Source organism: Cornus florida, unplaced genomic scaffold (genome assembly GCF_030987335.1).
Source record: "Cornus florida cultivar Cherokee Brave unplaced genomic scaffold, ASM3098733v1 CherokeeBrave_3.0.0_Hap2_Chr04, whole genome shotgun sequence".
In the NCBI taxonomy this organism is placed as follows: Eukaryota; Viridiplantae; Streptophyta; class Magnoliopsida; order Cornales; family Cornaceae; genus Cornus; species Cornus florida.
In genome coordinates, this window is record NW_026775574.1 from 14,986,115 (window position 1) to 15,013,480 (window position 27,366).

Below are 27,366 nucleotides of genomic sequence, written 5' to 3' on the forward strand. Positions count from 1 at the left end.
TTGAATTTTCGTTGTTGAATTATACCTATCAAATGAGTTATACTTTTGTATTTCTATCTTTCCTTTCTCTAGTTTATTTGTATTTAATTTTCTTTCAATTATTAACACTTTCATTCTAGTTGCTTGTTCAACTATTAAATTGGCTTTAATTCGTATTTTAACATTGAGTGAAAATTTAATATAAGAATATACCCATTCTGTTCATAAATTATCATATTTTTTCAACCAATAACTAAATGAAAATACCATATTGTTCCAAATTTAATGGAGGAGGTGTATATTCTGTGACATTAATGCTTTACTCAATTATTTTATATCAAACATTATACATTAAAGGAAATACTTTTGGGCCACTCAAGCAATAGCATGTACTCTGAGTCTCTAAGTATACTTCGTTTCATAAATTAGTCCATGTTGAACAATATTAGGTTTGACTCATGAATATAAATTTGTATACACTCTTAATAGATCATGAACATAAACTTATATACGTTGGTAAACATGTTTATAAACATTGTGAATTTATATTGATGAACATGGATTTGTGTACACTCTTATAAACTTACGAACAAATTAAAACGATTTAGATCAGAAGTTTGAGACTTTTGATTCCGCACTCGATTGATCGAGTCTCGAAAAGTCCCGAATGATACTTGATCGATCGAGAGCCTCTCAAATCATGGTTTAACCTTTGGATGGTGAAAGAAAACAATGAAGTCTTTCCGTTTTAATTTATTATTAATTGGTTATTAGAGTTCTGAACCAACTATTTCTATTATTAAATAAATTGAGTTTGAATTTTTCAAAATAATAACGAGTTTTAGCTTTTCTATTTCGAGTAAATCCCAAATTGACTAAAGTTTAACTAAGTTCGAGTAGATTCATTAGCAGCCATTGATGAACATCACTCTATTTAAAATACATAGTTACATTGTTCTTCTTGAAAAATATTTAAAAAATAAAAAAGAAGAAGCTTAAAACCCATTCAGAGGTTATATAGGCATTGTCTCTAGGCACATGGCATACCTACTAAACCCCAACTTCATCACCTTATAGGCATCAACTACCCATTTCAATAAGGGTAGCATTTCAAGCAAGGGACAAGAGAATTGGATTTTAATTTGAAAATGATTGACAAACAAGGTGACTTAATTAGACCATCTTACTAAAAGGGTTATGCAACCTATCTATAAAAATTACATGATGAATCTACCACGTGTTTACTACAAACATGCCATCCTCATATGGTGGACGTTAAAGCTTAAAAGGAAAACAAAAAATTGACCTTGAACACCATGTGGAGTTTGGGGTCCATACGTTCAAAATGTTCCTCCTCACTGTGTTTTTCCTATCTACACAACAAATTAAACCCACCTTTGGACGATGATATAGCTCTGTAGCTATTGGAAAAGGCACAATATAGAGATGAGAGAGACATGACAGAAGGGTAGAAGTTTAAAAAAGCTTTAAAGAGGGTGGTTAGAAAATTACAGAAAGTAGAACGAAACAACTGGCTGTTCAGTTTCTCTGGCCCGTGACATATGATTTGGCCATGGAAAAAGGTAAAAACCCTAGAAACAAGAAAAAAGTAAAAGCTGGGTTGGAAGGTAATTATAGACTCCAAAAGTAAAACCAGTCCAAACAGTAACCAGACCTCTCTCTCTCTAGATTACAGATCTTTGTCCATGTAAATGGCTTTTGCTTGCAAGAAATTAGAGAAAAACCAAAAACCCATTTCACGTTTTCAACCAAAATCCATTATTTTCTCTCTTGTGACCTTCCGCGACCTAGTGGGCTTATGATTGAGTGAAGCAGACAAAGCTTGTAAGTTGTAAGAATTGTCCATCCCTCATCTTCCACTACCCAACATCACTCATATCTTCTCTCACCTCCTTTAGCTCTTTTTTTATGCCTTTTCTCCTTTTTCCTCTACATTTTCCCTCACTGATAGGACTCATGGAAAGTGGATGAGCGACCTCGATTGGGCTTGATTCAACAGTGGATTAGTGATCCCAAATTTTCCCTGAAAATGAGGGAAAGCGAAGCAAAATAACAAATCCAAGAAGAATAGAGAAAGTAGACCAAGGCATTCCCACCCTTCTTGCCCCATACATATTGTTGCAATTTGTTTTTCCCTCTTGCTGCAACACTCAATCAGAAAATGAGAAAGCATGGATGGCAGCTTCCCCACCATCCTCTTCAGGTATATTTTTTTCTCTCTCTGGAAACATCTGCATATGTTTATTCACACACTATATAAGATTTTAATTTTTTTTTCCTAGCTAGATTTTAAATTTTTTATACTGGATTTGGGTGTTTATACCCATCTGTGCAGGTGGTAGCTGTTGCTGTATTTCTGGCATTGGGGTTTGCTTTCTATGTTTTCTTTGCCCCTTTTGTTGGGAAAAAATTTATTCAGTATATTGTGATGGGGCTCTACACTCCTCTTGTGAGTCATTACTCATTATTTTTTCCTCATCATTTACCGCCTTATATATGATATCTTTTATTATTATTAATTTTTTTTTTTTTTTTGGGTTAAGTAATGAGATCTATATTTTCTCTGCTTGTTCCTATCTGTGGCTTCTGTACATTTGATCTTCTTATCTAAAATGGGTTCTTTTGCCTTTCCGTTTCAGCAGCTAGTCCTTTTGGCCGGTGAAGGCAAATGGGTTACTTGTCTTTTGGCATTTTGTTCCATAACCCTTCAACCCACTAATTTGGCACACACTCCACTTCAATTTGATCCTTTGAAAGATTAGATTTTGTGCTGCTTTTCTGGCAAAATATTAAGCTTTGCTCTTTTAAGTCTTTTCTATTACTACATCCTGATTCTGTGTCCACTGTCAAGACGTTGGAATTATCTGTAATATCTGTTATCATCGCCGCAAACCTTTACAGACATGAATAATCTCATTCTGTGGATGTATGAATTTAGCCAAATCTCGTTAAAGATCTTATGGCTTGGTGAAAAAATTGTTGTGCTGACCAATTAGATAGGTATTGGGTTGAATGAATAGAAGAGCTTGGCTTTACTTTTTTGTTTATGCTAATTCCAAAAGCTTGTCAAATCACTGTTTAATGCTATATCTTCACACCAGTCGAAGGTGTTCCTTACTGTTCTATTGTTTATGTTTTGGGATTTGCAAAATGTGACACGATTTGAACAACTTATTAATCGAAAAATTGTGTCATACCAGTATAAAAAGCCTACTCTTTGAAGGAAAATAGAAAAATCCTTGCAACATTGCGAGACGAAGAGAAACTTGAACTGAATTCTGCCTTGATGCAGGCATTAACTACATATTGAATCTCTATTGCTTGTTTAGTTTTTCAGTTGTAATAGATCTAGAATATAATATTTGAGGTGCGCAGTTACATCTCTAGAATCTAGAAGAGTTATAGTGGTGTCATGGATGATAAATCATCATTTGTTTCTGTAACATGCACAAACTATTACTAACTGAAATAGAAAATGCTTGTCAATTCATTGAAACAGATAAAAAAAATATAGTGAAGTTCCCTGTTGTATCTTTAACACTTAACTTATTTTTAAATTAAATATATCACATACACAGAGGGAATGCAATACTATAGTGACGCTTGTTCATTTCACCATATGTATATATATTTTTTTCGATCAAAACATGCGCGCTGTATGGGGATAACCTTTCTAACTGCACTTGATTCCTTCTTTTGAATATAAACATCTTTACTTTAAATTGTCTATCATGTGGTCCTAATTATTTTCTCTTGTTGCAACTCCTAAGTCACTAGCGAGTAGAGTAATTCGTTGAAAATCTCTCTCTTAGGTGTATGTGACTGCAACTTAATTTTTGGAATTCTACCATGAGGTAACAAAATTTTTAAAACTGAAAGTTGTTTGCTTTTGATGCTAATTGGTAGAAGTTATTATGCTGCTTTTGCCTTTATATCATCTATATTTGTAGGGATGCGGGTAAGTGGGTAGCTTATTTATGTTTATTTCAGGTTTCCTTGCTAAACTAGTTGTTATCTTTCACTTTATTGGGGTTTACTTTTTGTGAATTTTGATATATGAATGTGTTATTCTAGTTGCGTGGTAACAATTACAGTAGAGAATTTCTCTGATTATATTTCTTTTGGCAACAAAATTTCCCTGGCCTGCAGAAATCAAACAGACAGTTGCCTATTTCGTATAGGTCCCAAATATATGTTGTCTGTGAATTTCTCCTTGTAATAATTTTGATTGAAGATATAAAATTAATGGCAAAATGGGTATATATTTAATCTCTCTATGGGTTTTTTTTTTTTTAAAAGAATGATTAACTTATGTTTTAATGACACACACATATATTAATATTTTAGATACCCTAGTGAGGATATGTGATATCTGAAATCTATATCTATGTACAATACTAGATAGGTCAGGTTTAGTCTTCTTTGCATGTCACATAATACCGTTCAGATTTTGTGATGAATATGAACGCGCAACACTCCCTTTTTCCTTTCTGTATTACTTGAATTTTCTTCCATTATGAATATGTTGTCTTATCTTAGTGGAACTTCCACATGTTCTCTTCGCAGATAATATGTGTCTTCAGTCTATATATTTGGTGTGCGGCAGCTGATCCTGCAGATACAGGAGTCTTCAAGTCCAAAAAGTATCTTAACATCCCGGATACCAAAAAGCATACTCAATTCAAGAAACATAAATTTGGTGGGGAATCAACTTCATCAATACAAGATGCAAATGCTCCAACAATTGGAGGGAAACATCTGGACAGAGGCACGAAGGACATGGATACGACAACGGAAGATTATACCACTGAAATTGAAAAGAAGAATGCATCAACTCATCGTTCATCTTGTTTTATGGCTGTTTTAGCATTATTTCCTTGTGCCTTTATGTGCAACTGCTCAATTCCTCACGAAGAATCTTCTGAGCAACAAATGAGCGAAGAAGGCATGTTCTACTGTAGTCTATGTGAAGTAGAGGTGTGTGATGCATCTCCCATCAAGAGTGATGTTTATGTTTTTTAAAAAATGTTATTGAAATGTTAGTTCTTGTTTCATCTTATGGAAGACTAAGTACTTATATTTACATATATCTATATTGGAATTCTTCTTTAAGACCAGGTTGTAAATGAAGATTGGACATATTATTGTCATCTTTAAAAGCTGGTTGTGCCATTTTATAGGTTCCACCAAAGATATTCCTTCATTTCACATGATCATTTAGTTATTGTCTTCAAACTCACTTGATTACACATTTATCTAGTTGCCACCCTAATATTTATTTATGGGTTTTCATATGATGAGGTTAGTGGATTATGTGGTTTAAATGATTATTCTTTTGCAGGTTTTCAAGTACAGCAAGCATTGTAGAGTTTGTGACAAATGCGTTGACCGTTTTGATCATCACTGCAGGGTACTTCTAGATCTTTGGTTTGGTGGGAATTTTCCTCATCCTTTGACAATACTTCTGATGCCTTTTTCATCTTTTGTTTTGTAGTGGCTCAACAATTGTATAGGCAAAAAGAACTATCGGCAGTTTTTCACCCTCATGGTTTTTTCCCTTCTCTTGGTAAGCATAGTCCTCCATCCTTTGCCTGGTTGTCACGGACTTTGTAGTGGGTTGCCAGTCCTTGTATGTATTTCTGTCCAACAGTGTCTTAGCTTACCCAAATTCCAGAATCCACGCTATCCTAACTCTCTTGTCTTTGCACAAACAACTTTAATCTCTCATTAAGACAAATTCTAAGCTCGTTATTTAGAATTCTGAACAGAGTGCAGCCTATTAAGTTAGTTTATTTATTATTCTTACTTATATAATTTATCGATTACAATTTTTTGGAACTCTCCAAAATCTTATAGCTCCAGGGTGATTACATAGATATTTTCATTTTTCCCACGCATGCACTGGTATCCTGCCGCCATCCACTATAATAAAAAAAACAAGATTTATTTACCTACTTATTGTTTTTCCCAAGATAGGTAGCCCAACTTGCATAATGAAAAATTAGGATTCATGTAAAAGAGGGAAAAAATCTTTGGCGAGTTGAGGTAGCCACAACCTGCCATTCAATTTCCTTAACGTCTCTTTCATTATCTGTCCTCACAATAGGTTCTTGATTAGCTCCCAAACACTCTTCAACTATCCTTTATGTCAAATTTTCTTAACCTGCATTTGCTACCCTCCAATGACATTGCAGAACCTGAAGGCCATCTCAACGAGTAAGCAATTTATTTTCAAGTCATTTTTCATTTTAATTGATTATTGACAGGTATATACATGGTTTGTGCATCTTGGACTTGAGATTGCAGCTTGTGCTTCAGTGGTCAACTGGAATCCTTGTACTGATCTGCTGCTTTCTTGAGCACAAGAGATTCTCTGTGGACATCGCCTCCAAGTTAGGAAGCAGTTTCTCTGTAGTGCCCTTTGTTATAGTGGTGGTGCGTTCTATATTCTTTTCCTTTTCTTTCAAATTGAGTTGTTATTATCTGTTGAGAGGTTTCCCCATTCTGCTCCTAGTTGTAACTAACAAAATGTAACTTTTGCATTATGACAGGCAGTGTGCACCATTTTAGCCATGATCGCTACCCTGCCACTTGCTCAGCTTTTCTTCTTTCACATACTTCTCATAAAAAAGGTAACCTTGGAAATAGCTTTTTGCTCCTAATCGTGTGGATTGTGTCAATGACTCAATGATGCTTTTGCATTTTTACTTCTTTTCCAATATTTATTTATTTATTTTCTTTAGGATACCGTACTTGAGGTTGGTAAACCCATCAGGAAAAAAGTTATAAATATGTTAAGCAGTCAATAAGACAATAACATGAATGTTTTTCTGTGCAGGGAATCAGCACATATGATTATATCATAGCATTGAGGGAGCAAGAGCAACAAGGAGTTGGAGGTCAGCAAAGTTCCCAGATGTCTCCTGCTAGCTCCCTTACTGGGTTAAGCAGCGCAAGCTCTTTTAATACTTTCCACCGAGGTGCATGGTGCACACCCCCACGCCTCTTTCTTGAGGAGCAGGTATGATTGACTGCATTCTTCCTATAGGAAAGATTTGATTAACTCTTTGAATCATAGATATCTTTCGTTCGGTGCTTACTCCAAGACAATTCTTTTGATTTGTCGGCTAAGATTACAGGTCAAACATTAAACAAATAGTGGGCTCTATAGTTCAGCACTCTGTTTACTCCACATTTATCGTTTGACTGTCTTTGACATAAATAGTTTGCACTGGTTACAGCCGTCTAATCATCTTAACGCTGGTGTGCAAGATATGTTAGTGGGACTTATCTACTGCCACATCCTTAAAGTGTTAGAAAGCATATGTTAGTGGAATTATTCAATGAGATTTCGATATAATTTGAACTCCAATTTTCCTGTGCCAATTTGCTCCAATCACCGGTGACAATAAATTAACAGTAGTACTATTATCTTTCTGTTGTTTTCGAGAGAAAAAGGGATTTTTTTTTTCTTTGATAGCCACTGAGTTTATATTTTAAATGATTCAAGAAAAATATTTTCAATCCAAATAGCTTTCAAAAACTTAAATTGGGAAGGGATCACCACGTTTTTGTGACCGTCTAAAGTCCCCTTACCCTTCAGGAATAGAGGTCATAAAATTGTGTTTGGCTCCCCTGCAATTGTGAGCCAGTTGCCATTTTGCCAATCGGAAAGGATATCAAGAACTCTGTAGTCACTTCATCACTGAAGTGAAACAGGTGAGTTACTAGATACCTCATGTTTGGCAAAATGACAGCTGTGTATGTACTACTCTGCAGCAATTTTGTTTGGGGACAGACATTTCACTGCTCATTGAAATGACAAATTGTAGATTAACTTTAGCACTTTCCATTTCTGGTATCAACTTTTGTAGATGATGAACTTTAATGTGTTGGTTTTGTTTTGATGTTGGTACAATATCTGGTTATATTCCAGTTTGACGTAGTTCCTCCAGACACTGCATCTGTTAGCTCATTAAGCAAAAAGACGGTAGGAGAGGAGCCAATCAAGAAAAAGAACCCTGCAGCGGTAAAGATCAGTCCATGGACATTAGCACGCTTGAATGCTGAAGAGGTCTCAAAGGTTGCTGCGGAGGCGAGAAAGAAGTCCAAAATCCTGCAGCCTGTGGTGAGAAAGGATGCTCCTTTGGGGCTAGAAACAGACAGCAGCTTTGGCAGCAGTGGCCGCCAAATGATCCCAAGGCCTGACAATAATAATAGAAGGCGAGCAAGCAAGCGTATCCGACTCCCAGCAGATCTACCTCTTGAACCCTTCACAAAGATTTCAGCTAAAGCTGCCAGTGGCAATGGAGATGATTTGATCCCTGAGACATCAACCAGTTTGGCCCCTCTACAGATTGAAGCCCGGAGAGCTTTCCGAACAAGCCTAGCTATTTCCAGCTCGACTGGTATTGTTTCCTCCTCTCCAGAGAGCAGTTTGGATTCCCCCGATCCCCACCCATTTAGGGTTTCCTCGTCAGGCGCTGAAGAGTCGAGACGACTCACCTGTCTCTCAATTGCTGGTGCAGCTGATCAGAAGGGAATCCCATTGTCAAGGTCTACAAGTGACGGTTATGATGCGTCCGGTGGGGAAGATAGTGACCGAGTTCCTTCCAGGACTACACATAGGTCAACAAACTGGAGTAACCTTCTTTTCAGCTCTGATCAGAATGAGAATATTTCTAGATTGAATGCATCATCTTCAAGTGGCCAGGCTAGCAATAGGATGCTTTGAACAGATGGAGTTCATGGAATTTGGGTTACTTTAATCTTATTGAAGGGACAAGTTTTCATTTTTTGGCCGAGGTTGTCCAAAGAGCAATTTACCATATCCTTAGCTTGGTCTGATTGCATTGTGTTATGTGGCTTTGAAAACGTCGAACCAAGGTTGCTTGGAGTGGACATATGATAAGGGCTGAAGTTTTTACTGAGACGAACATACTTTGATTTTGGCTCGAGCTTCGTGGCAGCCTTGATAAATTGGTTCTAGCCATTGACTGATAGAAGGTGGGATTGCTTCTGAATTGTTTGAAGAAAACTTTATTATCCTTACTATGTGGGTTTTGGTTAAACTGGCATCTTTTTGAGTTTCTGAACATATCTACAGAAAAACCATATTCTCCTTGTCTATGTAATTTCTCTTCGTGGTCTCTCGTTTCTTCAGGCATTAATTTGGTTCTTTCAGTTTTCTGGACAGTGGTGTTAACAACATACATTTATCCTTAATTTCTTCTTCTCTTCTCTTCTTTTTTGTTAAACTTTGTGTCAAATGTAGAGATATTTAAGGATGTTTTGTCTACTGTTTCTGAATGATCTTTGGCATGTTTAGATTACTAATGGTCTGTTTGGGTGAGCAGATAAGTGCCCAAGCGGTACTCTTAAGAGTGTACAAGGATGCAAGTTTTAAGTTAGCCTATATATGCACCAGAGGGTACCACTGTCAGATTGGTGGTTAGAAATTTTTTACCTTTGTAATCCTTTACAATACACACACATACACACACACATATTTGGGGATTATTCTTGTCAATCTACTTGGGTTTTCCTTTTTTTCAATTGCCAATGAATCATGATAAAAATAGCATTCTTGATTGATATATTATTGTTTGTTACTGGATCTTTATAGGAGTGTGAGCTTGCATTTTTTTTTTTTTTTTTCAAGCAAGAAAGTAGATTCAATAAATCAAGCTCAAAGAAATGATTGACAAGTGATATTAATTATTGAACTTCCATTTTTGTACAACAAATGACATAAGCGAATAATAAATTATATACGACCTTTTGTTGTTGAAAATGATTAAGAAATCTAGATAGATGATTAAGAAACATAGAGATGAAAGGGGAGTCGATAAAAAATTGTAAAAGATAAAGAAAATGCCAAACTTGGCATATGATAACTTTTCTCACGTTCTTTCTTTACCTATTATGCAAAAGAAGTGCAGTAATGTTAGATTGTAAATGTGTCTTGGTTTAATAAATTGTCCATTTTATTTTATTTAAATCAAATTTCATTGATTTTGTTAGATTGTACATTAATTAGTTGAATCTTGCTTTTATTTCAGATTATTTATATTTGGAATGGAGACACTCCTCGTCCCATTCATTTTAATCCAAGAAATTGCCCTCAATCAAAGCCATCTTCTTTTTGGCCACAAAATATTCACACCCATTGGGTTAAAAACATAAAATTAGGAAAATAATTCTTGCACCGAATAACTGCAGTGAATTGTTAAATCTATTCTTTTAATTGATCAATTGTATAACAAATAAGGAAGTGGAGCCCTCTACTTAATTGTATTCGGTATAAATAGCAAATTAAAAATTATTCGGTTAGACAATTCAGTGCAGGTGTTCGATGCGAGTTTACTTTAAAATTTATTGAGTTTTATCAAATAAAACTTTGAATTATTCAAATTATAATCTTTAATTTTCAATTTTTGTTTTTAATTTTTTATTAATGAAGAATCAATCCCAACCCACTAGTCGTTTTGAACTCTCAAATAATTTGCAAATTTCGAATATATATTTCGACTTTATAATTTACCTATAGAGACTTGTTATCTACTCGTCCTTTGTAGTTTAAATATGTATATTATCACGTTAATTTTTTTTTTAAAATTTGACAATGATAGAAAGTTAATATCTATTAAATTTGACTTTTGTTAAGGAAATAATTAATTTGGTAGATCATAAAATAGAAAGGCCACTAATATGGAAGTATGGGTACCTTTTATGAGTAATGATTCAAGGATCGACTTATGTGCATGGAATGTGTGTACACGTTGCATAAACAGTTAAACAGTCACATATATATTTGTAAATAAAATATATAGACACTTTTAATTTTACTTTTATTAGTTAAGATGTTTATTATTTTACAATTCATTAAAGTAATCATTTCATGTATGATTTAAATGGTCTCTTTTTAAGAATTTAGAATATAAATATGAATTTCTCAGGTCGCAATTTCTTTTTTTAAAAATATATACTATAATTTTGATTTTTTAATTAATATTAATATTATATATCTCCTAATATAAAATAAATAAGATTACTTATAGTTTAAATATATTATTTTATTTTATACACACATAATAATAAACAGGTAAACATGCGTGGTGTTTTCGTTCTGAGTGACTTTAGGACGAGACTTATCATCCCTTTCACTTAAATTGAATTCAGTAATTATCGAATTCGGCCTCTAAATCACTAATATTTTATTATCAAAGTGGACCAAGTGGTATTATTTTTATCTAAAATTAGAAAAAAGTATATTAAATACATTAATGAGTAAGTTTATCATTACCCAAATAATTTTTGAACAATTTGATTAATTTACCGACACTATTAATATAAATACAACCAATCACGCCAAAAGTCCACACTCAAACATAGGACACGCCTCGCATAAATTCCTTTCCTTCCTCACACTTCAATCCATCGACAGCTCTCTCTCTCTCCCTCTCCCTCTCCCTCTCCCTCCCCTCCATATCGAGAGGTGTCTCGAACAATAATCTTCCCTTCTCACGCGACTCAGCCTCCAATGCCACGAGCTTCTCACTCTCGATTCAGACGTTTCAGGTACCATTTGTACTCTGTTCACTTCGTGAAACGCCTGACCCTTCACATTTTCTGATCAGCGTCGTCTACACACACGCGCGCGCGCGCACACACACACACACATATATGTATTCATATATATCTGTTTATATATCTATATATGTCGCCTTTAACGCCCATGTAAATCGCAATTCAGATCTTCAGTTACGGAATTATTTGTAGAGATGTAATCAATGTCGGATCTATAGAATTTCTAGTGTTATCTTGTTAATTCGAGCTAATGGAATGATTTAGGGTTTCAATTTGTTCAAACCCATTTTGTAAAATCATTCATTTTGTTGAATTTCGAAGAAAAAATGGAAACTTCTAGTGAAAACAAGGGGAGATATGAGGAACCAGATCCTCAAAATTTTGAATTGGAACGGTCGGATCATAGTATTCGATCGGATCAACAATTTCGTTCGATGAATGCGTTGGAGATTTTGAGAGAAACTGTTCGAATTCTTCGGTACAATTTGATGGGTTTCATGGCCATTGCAGCATTGCTTGTATGCCCTGTATCGGCTGTTCTTTTAACCAATGTATTGGTTGATCAATCCATTGTGAAGAGAGTGACTGTAAGGCTCTTGTTAGTGGTAAAGTCCAGTGGTCTCCCTCTTAGGCCTTTTATCAAACAGTCGTGCCAAAAGTTTTCGGAGATGGCCATTTCAACTGCAATGTGCTTCCCTTTGTATATCACATTGTCATTGTTGTCAAAAGCTGCTGTTGTTTACTCGGTGGATTGTACTTATTCGAGAAAAAAGTTCAATGCATCCAAGTTCTTTGTGATTGTTACCAAGATTTGGAGGCGGGTTGTTTCGACGTATTTGTGGGTGTGTATGGTGGTTGTAGGTTGCCTCACATTGTTTCTTCTCCTCATTGTACTTGTGGGCAGCTTATTTTCCATAATTGGGTTTCCTTCTGATGTAATTGTTTATCCTGCGATTGTGGTTGGGCTCATCTTCTCGATCACTTTTGCAAATGTCATCATTGTATGCAATATTGCTATTGTAATCTCTGTATTGGAGGATGTTTCAGGGCCGCAGGCATTGCTGCGGTCTGGTGTGTTGATTAGGGGCCAGACTCAGGTGGGTCTTTTGATATTTCTTGGATCCACGATTGGGATGGCGTTTGTGGAGGGTTTGTTTGAGCACAGAGTGAAGACGCTAAGCTATGGAGATGGGTCGTCAAGGATATGGGAAGGGCCTCTTTTGGTGCTTATGTATTCATTTGTAGTGCTTATTGATTCCATGATGAGCGCGGTTTACTATTTCAGTTGTCGATCTTATAGTATGGAAACCTCAAATGGAGAATGTCGATCAGTTTTAGAAGCCATGACCATTTCCCCTAGAACAATGGATGGCCAATGACATCATGTTATAACATGATGTATGATCTGAGTGGTTTTGTTGAGGTGAAAACAAGAAGGTGGGAGCTGTTATTGGGAAGTCAGGATATTGTAGCCCATCCTGTGTTCTTGCTCCCCTGATGGATGAAGGATGTGTAAAAGGTTATTTGTGTAACTGAACCTTCCCCGAGAAGCATTTTTGGCAGACGGTCTCTCAACTCTTTGGTTAACATAGGATCATAAAAGTGCAGTGTTTATGGCAGACGGTCTCTCAACTCTTTGGTTAATATAGGATTATAAAAGTGCAGTGCTTCTTCAGTAATCTACAAACATGGGAGCTGAGCGAAACCATCTCAAAGCTCGGTAATTGCAGCATTGATGACTGAGTTGTATTGCTTGTGGGAAATTTTTTGGACATTCAATGCCCTGTATTTTTTGTTGTCAATCATAGTTAGTACAGATTTTTTTTTTTTTATTACTTATATACCACACTCTTGGCCAGAGAGTGGGATCTTTGTCGACGTAAGGCAACATTTCTTCCTTCGCAGTCTTGGCATATTTTGCAATGAATTAGAATGCATTTCATACTTATTGACATGCACTCACTATCCGGTATCTCATCCAGTTCTACTACTTATGTGTTCTACATCAGTTCAACTTTGTGATTTTTGAAAACTTTTCATATTATGATTTTTGGATATTTCCTCGTTTATGTGTTTTTCAGATTATTAGTAACTTTACTATATTGTTATAAACAATAATGGCTAGGATTGCCGGGAGATTCTATATAAAGAGAGTGGCTAGGGTATTGGAGAGATGGGGATCAGTTTCATTCTGAATAGAAAATTGCAGCAACTATTGTTCTTCTCCTAGTTCTAGCATTCTTTTGCTTCTTTGACAATGTTTGTCCTCTCTTGATAAAGCTGCATCAAGATCTCTCTCTTCTTCCTCCGCCAGCCTCGAACCCTTGACCTAGGGTTTGCAACTTAAGCCATAAGCCAACAGGTTAAAAGGCGAGCCGAGCCGGTCAGTTTTGAAGTTCATACATGGAGTTGAATGCAGTCTGTAAACAAAGCAGGGGCACTAGTTATTCTGGCTACATTCTACAGCCTTCTTCCTCAAATCCAATTATAGGTAAATTCAAAATTTTAAATGCACAGTGCATGCTTAATTGGACTCTAAACATGGTTGTATAAGATGAGTACACATATTAATATGGTGTTAATTGTGAGAGAGACAGAGAGAGAGTTCTTAACAGGGGATGCTGGTAAGAACATACCACAGCCAGTAGCTTGCAGAGATCTTCCAACCTGAGGCTTTTTCAGAAAGCACCATAATCCAACACCTTTTGCAGCCCTTTGAGATGATTCACATTGTAGTAGTATGAAGGGACTGCTAAAAATTAAATGATAATTCTCTCTAGTTATTGGAAGAGTCACAAATTTTTATATGAGTTGGGTACAGCGAAGGTCGAATATCGACTCTATTTATATAAGTAGAGTATTTACTCACATAAAGCAATTATCTTTACTATTTATAATAAAAACTTGTGATACTAAATTTTAAAAATTGTACTGTAAAAAAAAACATTTTTTTAAATTGCTTTTTTCTACTAAAGATTTTTATTTAAACAATTAATTTCAAGAATTAAATGTAAATTTATCCAAATTTAATGGAGAAATATGTCATCAAATTAGTATGATTTTTATTTTTTTATTTTAATAACAGGTATGTGGGCATTTTACAACAAAATGTGATAGTTTGGGGATATTGTGCACAAAATGTGATAGTTTGGGATGATATTTGCAAATTCGGACATAATTCAATATATATATATATATATGTTTTTGGTAGGGAGTATTAACCCAATTTTTACATGTTTGCTTTAGAATTTTAAAGTAAAAAAAAAAAAAATAGAATAAACAAAATAATAAACAATATAACATATTGAGTTCATTCCAAATTCTAATTGGAATGAACATTATTAAGACTCACAAGTTTAAATCACCCAAAGTCCAAAAACAATTTTTATTTCATATTAAATGTATATTGTTATATACTTTAACACAATTTTTAAAAATATTTATCTATTAAAAATAAAGAAGATTCAAGTAATCCGAAAAACTCGTGTAAAATCCTTTGGTCGCCTCTCTAAGTCCCCCTCTATTCCTTTAGACCTATTGAATGAAGCACTGTGAGACACATGTTCGATACTTATACGAAGTGTTCTGAAATTATTTTTTTATTAGACATGGGACACGGATTGGACGCGGAGTATATTTTGTAATTTTTTTTTTTTTTTTTGAAAAATGGGATACCTAATGTAATTTTAAAAGTTTAAAAGTAAAATTTTGAAAAAAAATTTAAAAAGCAAAATACTGTTAGGATAGATGGAAAAGGAAATGTAATGGAAAATTTGATTTCCCCGTAAGTGTGAAATGAGTGTCTTGTTTTTTTTTTTTGACATTCCTATTTTTCCATTAACTTAATCGTGCAAATTTTTTAGTGAGTTTCAAAACATTGTTTGTTTTTCCAGCAAAACAATGTAATTAAAGAATGTAATTTTAGAAGTTCTTAGCAAAACATTCTTTATTCTTCTACAAGTTCATATATAATTTGCAACAACAACACACAATCAATCTCTCTCAAAATTTAGTATTTACCATCATCTCCATTGTTTTTGTTTTGTTTTGTTTTTGTTTTTTTTCTAAAGTTTTGTTTATCTTAAATTAATAATTACTGTAGTTCCACGTCTACCTAAAAAAAAATATATTATAAAGTTTGTTTTAAATAAAAATAAAATATAAATAATTATATTACAAATTTAATAATTCTATCATTTTATTATTACTTTACTAAAAATAAACATAATTAAATACAAATTTATTTATTTTTTAACATTTAAAATTATAAAGATAAGTTTGATATGTCCAATTCTTTTTACTTTCACTTTGCTATTCAAAATAAGTATTTTTTTACAATTTTCTTTAATTTTTGTGTTAAACCAAACGGAGGCTAAGGTTATATTTGGTAGGGTGAAAAATGAGAGAGATAATAATATTAGTTATGAAAGAAAAGAAAGAGAAGAATAATTTTAACCTATTATCATGTTTAGTTAATTAATAATAAAAAAAATAAATAACAATAATTTTATTTAAAAAAAAAAGAAAAGAATCGACACTATTTTAATAAATTTACTATTATACTTTTTTATATTTTAAAAGATAAATATATAAATTTAACTCTTTAATATAAAAATAATATTTTTAGGGCAAATCATTTTAGCCTCCCCAATCGCCTCCATATCTGTACTCTTTCTCAACTCTGAACTTGCCCTCTCTCTCTCTCTCTCTCTCTCTCTCTCTGTGCAACTGCAAACTACAAAATCTACAAGAATCAGAAGTTCAAAACGCATATATTTCAGTTTATCTATCTGTCTGCAAGAATCAAAAGTTCAAAACCTATTTATTACCTATATTAAAACCCATATCGGCATATCATTTCAGATTGTTCAAAAAATCAAAATCCATATCTTTCAGTTTCCATTGCCCGCTGTTCCAGTTCGGGTTCGCCGTTCGCAAGCTTCTGCCGCTGTCTCTCGACTCGCAAGCTTGCCTCCCTCTCTCTCTCTGCAACTGCTAACTTGTATGTATGGGTTTTGCTTTAATTTTTTTTTCTAAATCAACCAATCAAGGTCTGTAATTCTTGTTTTGCAAACTAAATTCTTTTCTCTCACTTCCTCTCTCGTCTTCTTCAACTATCTCTCTACATTTTTAACTAACCCACTGTTTGAAACAAAGCGCTAAGTACTGGAACTAGACTTTGTGATGCCCTTAGAAAGTGTATATGTTTATTCATGTACATATTTAACCCACCATGGCTATGTCTTCTGCACATCTTCGTTTGGATCAACTGTATTTCGCATTTGTTTTCTGTTTTGTCAAGAGCACAGTTGTCTATCTTTTTCTTGTAACAGAGATGAAATTAATGAAATTGGTCTTTTGTCTAACTGAGATTCTCAACTTCTACGTTTTCTGAATTTTCTGATTCTGTTCTGTTTACCTTTGAACTGATTAATTCGTCTTAGTTAACCTAAGCAAGGGCAGTGTTCGGTCTCATTATAATGTGCGATTATTCTCATTGACACAGTTACATTGTTTCATTGACATGGTACTAAAATTAAATCAAAATTTAGATCCTAGCAAGAAAAGCAGAGAGAAATAAGAACAGCTATATTTGTGGATGTGTGTAAACTGTAGAGATATGGAAGCACCCACATGTGGCCCTTTTTTGGCTTTCTCTTGTGTGTTATGTTGTTTGAACTTATGTGGTCAATGATGAAAGATGCACATGATGTAGATTTTTGGTTATTGAACTTATGAGTTTTAGGTGATGAATGAAGAATGTTGAACTTAGGTGACGAATGAAGAATATTGGAAATTTACTTTAACCTATTTCTCTATTTTTGTTTATAACTTTGTTTGGTTTTTAATTGCTTAAATGATGAATTGAAGTATTTGTGTGATGTAGCATTTTTTTTGGGGAGGTTAGATTTATGGTATTGTGGATTTTGAATATCTATATATATATATATATATATAATTTCATCGGCTTATTCCCTCTGTGTCCATGTCCTATTTTTTTGAAATTTTCTGTGTCATACCCGTGTCCATGTCCATGCTTCATAGCTTAGACGTAGGAGCCGAAAAACTCTCCGAAGCACCATGTGTTCCCTACAGAATTTCCTTTTACGTGCAAAACTTTCCAAGAAGGTTTTAGCTTCTAAATATTCCCTCATCAGTCAGCAAACACAATCATTGTATTGCAGAAAAGAACAAAAGGTACTATTTGATTTTCACAACCTCCAAGCCGACTGACCCTCACCCATCTCACTTCACTGGTTCTGCTCTCAAACCCTAGAAATATAAAAACAAATACCCATTAATTGGATTCATCCAACAAACCCTAGAGAAAGTCCAGAACAATACACAAAGCACAGTACCAGAACCTCAGCTCAAACCTGGATAAGATTTGGCTGCTTTTTTCCCTTCAATGTACTTCACAGCCATTTCTTTACTCTTTCTCTACTTCAAAACCCTAACTGCATACCAATATTCTTTTTTTTGATAAGAATTTTTTTTTTTGATAAGTATTTTTTCGATAAGAATTGCATACCCAAATTCTTTATTTTCCCAAATTTGTCACTGTTTTTGAGCTAATAAACCAATTTGGTTCTGACCACCAATGCTCGTAACTCAGACATATTTCCTCTTCTCTTTTATTCTTGATTGAGGATTCAAGTGCGTGTGTATATATATATACACACACACACACATACATATAATTTATAAACTAATTTGGCTCTACATCTCTCTCTCTTTAGCATCTCCATAGTTCAAGAAAAAAACACTCAAATCCGGTGAGCTTCATCGTTTTACTGATTATCAAATTAATATGTATCACCCCACTATGGAAACCTTTATTTTTTTTGTGCTTACATGAAAAAAGAAAAGCAAAACACGCGTTATACTTTTTCATGTACCCCAGATGTTTGATAAAATACCTGATAGAGATTTGAGGAATATGTTGATGTGATTTCTATCTTTTATTTGGGTCCATTTACTTTACTTTTCTGTGTGATCAATCCCGGGCTTAAACTAAGTATTGGTCAACTTGTATTTGGGATTCAAATTTTTAGCATTTGCTCCAATTGTTTTTTTTTTTTTTTTTCCTGGTTGGTACTCACACACACGTCTCTTCTGAGACTTGAATCCCTGACCTCCCTTTGGGAAGTAAGAGGTTGATACCGCTAAGTCACTGGCCCGTTGGTTGCTCCAATTGTTATGATTACTATGTGTTTCAAAGATTGAATTTGTAGTGCTAACATCATTGAGTAGACAACATGGGTTTAGTTTCACTACATATATACTTGCATACAATCTTTTCTCTGTGTGTTTGTTGTGAAGACAGATAGATGACTTATTGGTGTTTGTTGTGAAGACAAATAGACATTTGTTGTGAAGACAGAGATAGACAACTTATTGGAGGACTACTGCTTAAACATTGAAATCTTTTAATTCAATTATCACTCTGTTTTGATGATAATAACAAAGATGGTTATCATTATTATTATTTTTATATGATGCTATGGTACTCAACCTTAAAGCTCGGAATATATAATGAAAGGATTCTCGAGAGTCATGATTTCTAATTTGATTTCATTTCGTGACAGGACAAAAAATGGACAGAATCCGACAGGAAAAGGTACAGAGATTTGAGGAATTTGTTGATCGTCGCTTAAAGCCAGATCTTGTTAAGGCTATTGCTCAAAGGTATATTTTTTTTTCCTTGCCAAGAAACCCGCACACCCATTTGCCCATATAGGGACTTGAACCCTCATAGACTACTTTGAGAGGTAGAAGAGAAACAACTAGGCTATATAGCCCTTGGTGGTGAAATGTACATATTCAACTCTTTTTTCCTTGTTTCGTTTATACAAATAACACACACCCAACTCCAATCCTCTCTTGTACCACGAAAGAGATGTCATAGATGTTTTCTTTTTGTAGTTTCCGAATTGTCCGAGAGATTTTGCTTTGTTAGAAAGGAAGTTCTTGCATGATTTTATTGTATGTGGAACATTCTGATCCTATGAGTTGAACATTTGGTCAATCTGTAGACCTACTATAAAGTTGGTTTTAGCACAAATGGCATGGTGATTTTATGACATCAAACACCTATACTTTGTATTGTTTTCTTATCAGTGAAAATTGTGAATTTTTCTTGCTGTTAGTTGAAATTATAAAATGTCCCATCACAGGTTTACGTGGCTACTTGGCTGCTAAAATCCCAAGTGTAAGCTCACATGTTAAACGATTTAATTCTTTGTATATATATGAACATGCTTCTGGTAGAATCTGTAAGATGGATATCATCAAATGTATTGCCTTACACGATTCTCATTACTCATCAGGCATACCCAATTCATTTTGGGCTGCTGTTTAGTGTCTCAGATCTCACTTTTATGGTTTTCATTGCACAACCACTCATTTCCTTTCTCTAGTCTTTCTTTCTCGAGAAAGACAAGAGGGGGGAGGGATGTTGAATTCAGTTCAGTCTACGTATAACCAATTCATTAATGAGATCAAAACAAATGTTATAGGCTGACTAAAGTTGCCAGAATGCCATATATTATTGTTTTTAAACATTTTTTCATGCTCATGATTCAGGGTGCTGTATCTGGAAATATGCAATCCTTGGCAAAACCTATATTGGTGTTCGTATTGGCAATGCTCACTTGCACTGTTGAGGACTATAGCAACATTTTATGTTGATTTTTAATTTCTTTAGCATGTTATTCTTTATTGGGTTGAAGATTGGCATCACAAACCATTTTTGGCAATGCTTGTGACCTGATAATCATTGCTTGTTTCAAAGTGCTGATAGTTGTCAGTTGAGTGGGCATTATACAAGCAATTGGTAGGGCAATGGGTGATATATATATATATATATATATATATATATATATATATATATATATATTGTGTAAAGAATTACTTTCGTCCTTGCGAGAGACTCTGGTAACTCAAGGGGCAGCAAATCCAGCACAAGTTTAACATATTGTCCTATAAACTTATGTGGAAGTGGATAAGTTAAGAAGCAGCAATAACAGAAATATGGATGATCTTATCTCTGTTTTTTGAGTTTAGACTTGAGAAGTAAAAGGCTTAGTTTTAAGCAATAACAATGCCACCTGACTGCATTTAGTATATTTTGCAGGGACAAGATCTTCGAACAACAGAAAACTTTGTATCCTTCTCTTTTTCTCGTTCATCTCATATGAGGATATATGGCTTGGTTCTTTCAATTTCTGATAAATTTATTATCTGTATATAGTAATTTTGCTTTGTCATTGAGATTCCTCTACTTTATTTTTGCACCTGCATTGGCAATCCTTTTTATACCTGCTTTTGCTTAACCATGTGTACTTTATAGCTCAGATTTGAGGAGGAACATAGAGAACATGGAGAAGAATAGTGTGACCAGTCTCAGGACAATGGTCAATCTTGGATCAGAAGTATACATGCAAGCTGAAGTGTATGTCTTTCGTATCACATCGTTTTCTGTTGCCTCAGGCAGCTATTTTGACTCGTGTGTACACACATTTGTACTCGAGGTGTATGCAGCATACACACATCATGTAGCTTTCTTTTTGCATATACAATTTCTGTCTACGTTTTTAAAGAAAAAACCTGAAAAATATGTATAGTGGTATCATATCTTATTCATTATGTTGGGCTTCCTTTTTTTTTTTTTTTTTTAAATTTTTTTATTCAGCAATTAGTTCTTTTATAACTACTGTGGAACTATTACCACTATCATGGAACTTGATCTTGAAGCACGTATATGTTATGTGTATGACATATGCTATGCTTAACTGGTGAGTCTTAACATTCTGCAATAATCTCAAGTGATTAACTTAAAAAAATTCACATAGAATTTATAATAAAAGGTTTATCTTTCAAGTTTTACATTTCCAATTCCATGTCACCATCTTACAGGGAATTGTATAATGAATTTTTTTAATGGCAAAGTATCTAATCCATGAGTACCTTAATGGGGGCATTTTTGTTTTGTTCTGTTTTGCCTTAATCCTCTTTTGGGGGCTTCTGCATGTTTGCAGGCCAGATACGCGACACATATTTGTAGATATTGGACTTGGATTCCATGTGGAGTTCACCTGGTCTGAAGCTCTAAACTATATAACAGCAAGGGAGGAAAGGTTAGCCAGGTATTTTCCTTTATATGTTGCTTATCCTGATCCATGAAGACACTGTTAAAAGTTTTAGGAAGTACAACGTTTAGAACCCAGATAGACATACCTTGATATCAGTTTTAAGAACAACATCAAGCTTTTTGCAGTGTCACATCCACATATATCAGGTCACTGTAACCGCTGTCAAGTTTAGTTCACTTCTTTTTTTTTTTTTCTGTTTTTTTTTTTTTTTCTTAGTTGGTGCTCACACACACATGCCTCCGTTGAGGCTTGAACCCCTGACCTCCCTTTGGGAAGTAGGGGTCTGGTACCGCTAGGCCACTGGCTTGTTGGTGTTTAGTTCACTTCATTTAGTCAACATCTGAGCCATAGAATGCTTAATTTTAGCTGTGAAACCTTGTAGATTCTGTATTTGTATCTCTGTAAAGCTTTCAATTATTTTTTGTGTGCCCATTACTACCACAAGGGGATAGTGTTATTGAGTCATAATCATATCTGGTGCATCTTTAGTACTGGTAGGGAAAGCGGTCAGCTGGGGATGTCAAAATTGTTTACCTTGTCTGCATATTTAAAGCTTGCCCTGTTTGTTTATAAGAAAATGAGGGCAGACTATTCTTTTTTTTTTTTTTTCCTGGGTAAGTGGAATTTTTTTTTTTTTTTTTTTTTTTTTTTTTTTTTTTTATAAATATAAAATAGAGTACACATAGCATCAAGGGCATCCCCTTGGAGAATAAAGACTGTCAGCAAACAATAAAACTGCAAACATGGACAGTGTCAAAACTGACAACAAAATATAAAAGAAAAGTACATCGGCCTAGCTTATGGGGGTGAAGCTCCCCCATATCCACGTCAGCTAGGATCATGACTTCCCACCAAATTCCTCTGGCAATTTCTTCAGCAGACCTACACGTGTCATGGTGTAGTCTCATATTCCTCTCACACCACAGCTGCCAAGTGACAGTGGCACAACTCCTCTTTTGAGCCTTATGTTAAATGTTTATAAACCTATCAACCAACTGATTTAATCTGTCAAATTTCATATTCCATCCTAGCAATGTGGAGAGCCATTGCCACACCTGTGTTGCAAGGGAGCATGTGACAAACAAATGGTCAACATCATCCGAGGCCAGCTTACAGTTGTGACAGATAGCCACTAGGTGTATGCCTCTTCTCTTCAAGTTTTCAAAAAATAGTAATTTGTTTTGGATTGCCAGGCAGCAAACAATAGAAGCTCTTGGCCTACATCCACTCCAACATATATCAGACCAATGAACCTTTGTGTGTTGATTCCTGCAGTTGTCCCATGCACTTTTGAGAGAGAATGTCCCATGCTTCCATATAATTGAGTCTCTGTCCTGCTCCAAGTCAATAGATAAGGCATATATTCTGAATTGATGCACCATATCAGAGGCAGAGTTAGGAAGTTGCCACTATCCCTCATGAATAATGGTGGATAGAAGGGCCTGCTTTGGGATGCCAAGCTCTCTGGAAAATCGATCACTAAATCTGGATAAAACAGTTTTCCCTTGGCACCATGGATCAGTGAACAGAGAGATAGTGGAGCCATCTTTTATATGGAACTCACTGTTCCTGAGAACAGAGTTTCGGACCTCTAACATATGTCTCCAGATTAATGAATCCTTGCCTTGGTGAAGTAGTTCCGGTAGGACACTAGTCTAGTGTATTTCCTTCTGAACCAAGCCACCCACAAGCAGTCCTTAGATTGTAGAAATTTCCACACTGTTTTGCAGGTAGAAACCGTGTTTTTATCATCAATCTTTCTGATCCCAAAACCAGCTTCATCTTTAGGAGCAGTTACCATTTTCCAATTAAGAGCATGCAACTTCCTGTTGGTGGTTGTTGAACCCCATAGGGAATCTCTCGTATTCTTCTCTAAGTACTTAATTACTGATCTGGGAAGTGTGAACACAGAGCACCAATAATAAACAAAGGAGGTAAGGACAGTTCTCACTAGCTCCAATCTCCCTGCAAGTGAAAGACAGAGACCATTCCATGTGTTGATCATAGCTGCAAACTAGTCAATCAGATTTGTGCAGCGAGTCTTCTTCAAACCAGTATGAAGCAGAGGTAAACCAAGGTAATTTATGGGGAAAACACATGCTTTACGCTGGAACAAGTCCATCAAACTTTTTCTTCTTTTTACTGACTTGGAGAAGAAAATAGTACCGTTTTCTGGGCTCACTTCAAGACCTGAAATTGTAGAAAATTGATTCAAAGCATTTTCCGGGTTTTGAGCAGTAGTATTATGATGATGAGGTTGACCATTTGTTTCATTTGTCTTGACATTTTTATGTTGAAAATTTAGTATTATGATGATGTCAGTATTAAGTTACCAATCATAATAAAGTGAAATGCTGCTCAAATGGCATGTGAGTATAATAACTGTTCTTTTTCATTGCTGTTGCTATTTGTGCTGGGTGGGGGTCTTTTGTCTTAATCAATGTGTTCATTTCATTTGCAGAAAGATTTGATGCTAATTAATCTTATCACCTAGAATTTAGGTTCCACGTGTAGGAAAATTCATTGTAGTTTTCTTGGAACTGTCGTTTAGAACTTTTCCCGTTAAGGAACGTGAACCTGGGCTTGTCCTCGACTCTCCAGAAGAATGATATAAATTGGATTAGCAGAATATTGATTGGTTGGCAATTTGCCTGCATTGATGTTGGGAAGAACACTTCGTCCATTTATTTTATAATCCTATTTCTTCTTCTTTTTTCTTCCTGAAAAAGGTCATTTCTTTTTTAATATTACTACTATTTCTTTCACTTTCTGTGGTTAGATGTAAGTTGATTTTATTACTGGTTATTAATCTGCAGGCAAATAGAGGAGTATACTCATCTAATTGCATCAATCAAAGCCCAGATCAAGATGGTATACTGAGTTGTGGTGGTTTTTATTTTCTATTAAATTTAATATTTAGTTTTTGTTTTGTCCTCCTTCACGGCCATGCCCCTCTTTTTATCTCTTTCTGAACATACTGTTTCAGAGTTGAATTGACTGCCCTTACAGGGTTCTTCCATCAAGTCCTTTTACTTATGTTTTGTCCTCTCTCCCGCCATGGCCCCCCGGGGGTCCCTCATCTCCTTTTCTCTTTCTGAACATCCGTTTCAGAGTTGAATTGACTGTCCTTGCAGGGTTCTTCCATCAAGTCCTTGAAGTGGCGTTTCTTGACTTGATCCTATATACTCTCAACTCAAGATTAACTTTTTTGAAGAGGAGTGAAATTGAAATTCCTAAAACGAATCTATAAATCTTGAAATTGAAATTCCTGAAATGAATCTATAAATCTAGTCATCAAACTGTTTCGAGTTGCTGTTTTGATATCTTTCCCCATGCTCCCAAAATATATGATGGTCCTATACTAGCGTTAAGATTGCCTATAAACGATCATTTCGTTGATTGCATGCAGGTTTTGGAAGGAATACGGGAATTGCTCCAATTTCCAGCAACTTGAAAATGGTTCGTGCACCGGAAACAGGTCCTTTCTTCAGAATTTGTTATTCAAATGCATGCTTCAATCATCTGTCTTGCTTTACTTGCATCCGAATTTCGAAAAAAGAGAGGAGAGCAAGAGCCAGAGATTAGGCTTGTTATGGATGTATAAATTTTCTGTTTTAGAGAGAAAAGCTTTGCAAACTGAAGTTCATGGAGTCTCTTTGCTATTTTCAGCAGCTCAAGTGAAATAGATTCAATTTTTACAAGTCAATATCTAATTAACATCAAGATTATTCGATCACCCGAGTCATCATGCTGGGCCTGCTCCTGTCCGTATAATGATTGGGCTGGTAAAATTGGGTTCAGTTCAATTGCTTATTATTGGTTCTGAACTGGACCTATATTTCTCAACTTGGGCCCATAAAATGAATATGGGCTTAGGTGGTTATCGGATCTACTACCGCTATTACTTGGCACAGGAGAGTGTGCAGGAAGTGGTGGGGTCCTCGTCTTGAGTCCAACTAGAAGGGATGGTACCACATGGTTTTTAATGGAAAGTGGAATAGCCAATCTCATACCTTAATGCCCCAGTTTGTTGGAAAGAGAGGGAAGGGTAAGAAAAGAAAGGAAATGAAGGAATATGATTTTATTTTATTATTTATTTATTTATTTTGTTTGGGATAAAATTTTAAAGGAAAAGAAAGGACTTGGATGGATACATTAATACTGTGTTGGTAGGAAAGAACGAATTTTTTTTGTTTGGTTAGAGATGACCCATCCTTTCTTTATAAATTTTTATCTATCCAAAAATGGTAAAAAAAGGAGAGAATACAAGTGGACTATTTTAGAAGTTTTAAATTAAATACTATTTTAAATTACACTACCATCCTCTATAAATTATAATATTATAAATATTATTGGATGTAATGGCAAAAATAATTAAAATTTTATCTTTTCTTATCTTCTAAGCAAAACAACAAATTTTAAGTTCTTCTTTTCTCTTCTTTTTTATCCAATCGAATAAAAAGAAAGAAATACATAATTTTTTCCATCTCATCAATCCCCTCTTTTTTTTTTTTCGGGTCCTTTCCATTTAAATTTTTTCTTTCCTATCTGTCCAACCCATAAAACTTGTTGAGTTGGTTTTGTTATCCTTTAAGAGCAGTATTTTTAGTAAAATTTTATTAATACTAAATTTACTTTATGTTTTCACAACATACAAAATATTTAATGCAATCCACATTTAAACCTACCTCGGGATATCGAGAATAGTTTATAAAGAGAAATTCACAAGTACATATTTGTACATATTTGCTGTGCATTAAAACAATATCGTGTTAAATGCTAAGTTACACAATTTTTCTCAGTAGGCGTTACTTTTACACTCTAAGTGCGCTTTTGCTCTCACGTTTCGTGCGTTTTTACTCAAATTTTCACTATTTTATAACTTAATTATGTCGTTCTCACTCTCGCCCTTTATATGACTTAGGTTGAATGTAACATTATTATTGAAGAAAATGTAACATTTATACTTTGAAAATACTTTCTAATGAAAATTGAGTAATTTTTATTTGTTTTGATGCAAAACAAAAATGTACTCCCTTCATTCTAAAATATTTGTTTATTTTTTATTTTCGAATGTTTCAAAAGTCTCATTTTAAAATCAAATGTATTATTTTTAAAATTGAATGTACTATTTTTTATAATATTTTTAAACTATCATTTTAACTAAATAACTATATTAATTACGAAATATTATTTTATTTTTTAATAAAAATAAATTTAAAATTTCAATCTTATTAATATACTAAAAAAGTACTTTGCGAGTGAGGGAGTAAAATGTAACAAAGGTGTGTGTGATGTTACTACTTATGGTCCCCATTAATGGCATCAAGATGGACAAAATGTCCAACAAATGACATGATGCTTCACAGGTCAGCTTCAGTGGGGGAAGTGAGAGATGGGACACAGAGGCATTGGAATCTCATGCTCGCATGTGTACGGTATTTTCATCACATTCCATCACCTGAGCTCTGATCAGACGGTACAGTATTTGGTGGTCCAATGGTTTGGCACCGTCAATTCGTTGGGATGTTCAATATCCAATGTGATCATGATGCCACAATACATACAGTGAATATATATTCTCCCTCAGAATGAGCCAGACAAAGTGGGCTGGACTGGACAC

At 34.6% G+C, this 27,366-nt stretch overlaps 3 protein-coding genes across 9 annotated transcripts; all 3 read left to right on the forward strand.

Moving 5' to 3' along the window:
• The first annotated feature begins 1,501 nt into the window (after positions 1 to 1,501).
• On the forward strand, positions 1,502 to 9,257 carry LOC132302828 (probable protein S-acyltransferase 22). Its single transcript, XM_059799799.1, has 9 exons — positions 1,502 to 2,203; positions 2,336 to 2,449; positions 4,567 to 4,977; positions 5,342 to 5,410; positions 5,495 to 5,566; positions 6,307 to 6,435; positions 6,552 to 6,632; positions 6,839 to 7,021; positions 7,937 to 9,257. Exons 1-9 carry the CDS (start codon positions 2,162 to 2,164, stop codon positions 8,732 to 8,734), a joined length of 1,899 nt encoding a protein of 632 aa, XP_059655782.1. The 5' UTR covers positions 1,502 to 2,161; the 3' UTR covers positions 8,735 to 9,257.
• Positions 9,258 to 11,389: 2,132 nt separating this feature from the next.
• LOC132302829 (uncharacterized) lies at positions 11,390 to 13,554 on the forward strand. Its single transcript, XM_059799800.1, has one exon. The coding sequence runs from the start codon at positions 11,916 to 11,918 to the stop codon at positions 12,966 to 12,968; it is 1,053 nt and encodes a 350-aa protein (XP_059655783.1). The 5' UTR covers positions 11,390 to 11,915; the 3' UTR covers positions 12,969 to 13,554.
• A 2,639-nt stretch (positions 13,555 to 16,193) lies between these two features.
• LOC132302830 (uncharacterized) lies at positions 16,194 to 25,444 on the forward strand. 7 transcript variants are annotated; one of them, XR_009480939.1, is made up of 7 exons: positions 16,215 to 16,591; positions 19,179 to 19,278; positions 20,726 to 20,755; positions 20,942 to 21,043; positions 21,630 to 21,737; positions 23,655 to 23,820; positions 24,560 to 24,614. XR_009480939.1 is itself a non-coding variant. In XM_059799807.1 (7 exons), exons 2-7 carry the CDS (start codon positions 19,187 to 19,189, stop codon positions 25,195 to 25,197), a joined length of 423 nt encoding a protein of 140 aa, XP_059655790.1. In that variant the 5' UTR covers positions 16,216 to 16,591; positions 19,179 to 19,186; the 3' UTR covers positions 25,198 to 25,334. The 7 variants fall into 7 exon arrangements, 6 of the variants coding, with proteins under 6 accessions (XP_059655786.1, XP_059655787.1, XP_059655785.1 ...); XM_059799807.1 differs by lacking the exon at positions 23,655 to 23,820 and adding an exon at positions 25,153 to 25,334 and having other exon boundaries at positions 16,216 to 16,591; positions 21,630 to 21,728; XM_059799806.1 differs by lacking the exon at positions 23,655 to 23,820 and adding an exon at positions 25,153 to 25,334 and having other exon boundaries at positions 16,217 to 16,591.
• The last annotated feature ends 1,922 nt before the right edge of the window (positions 25,445 to 27,366 follow it).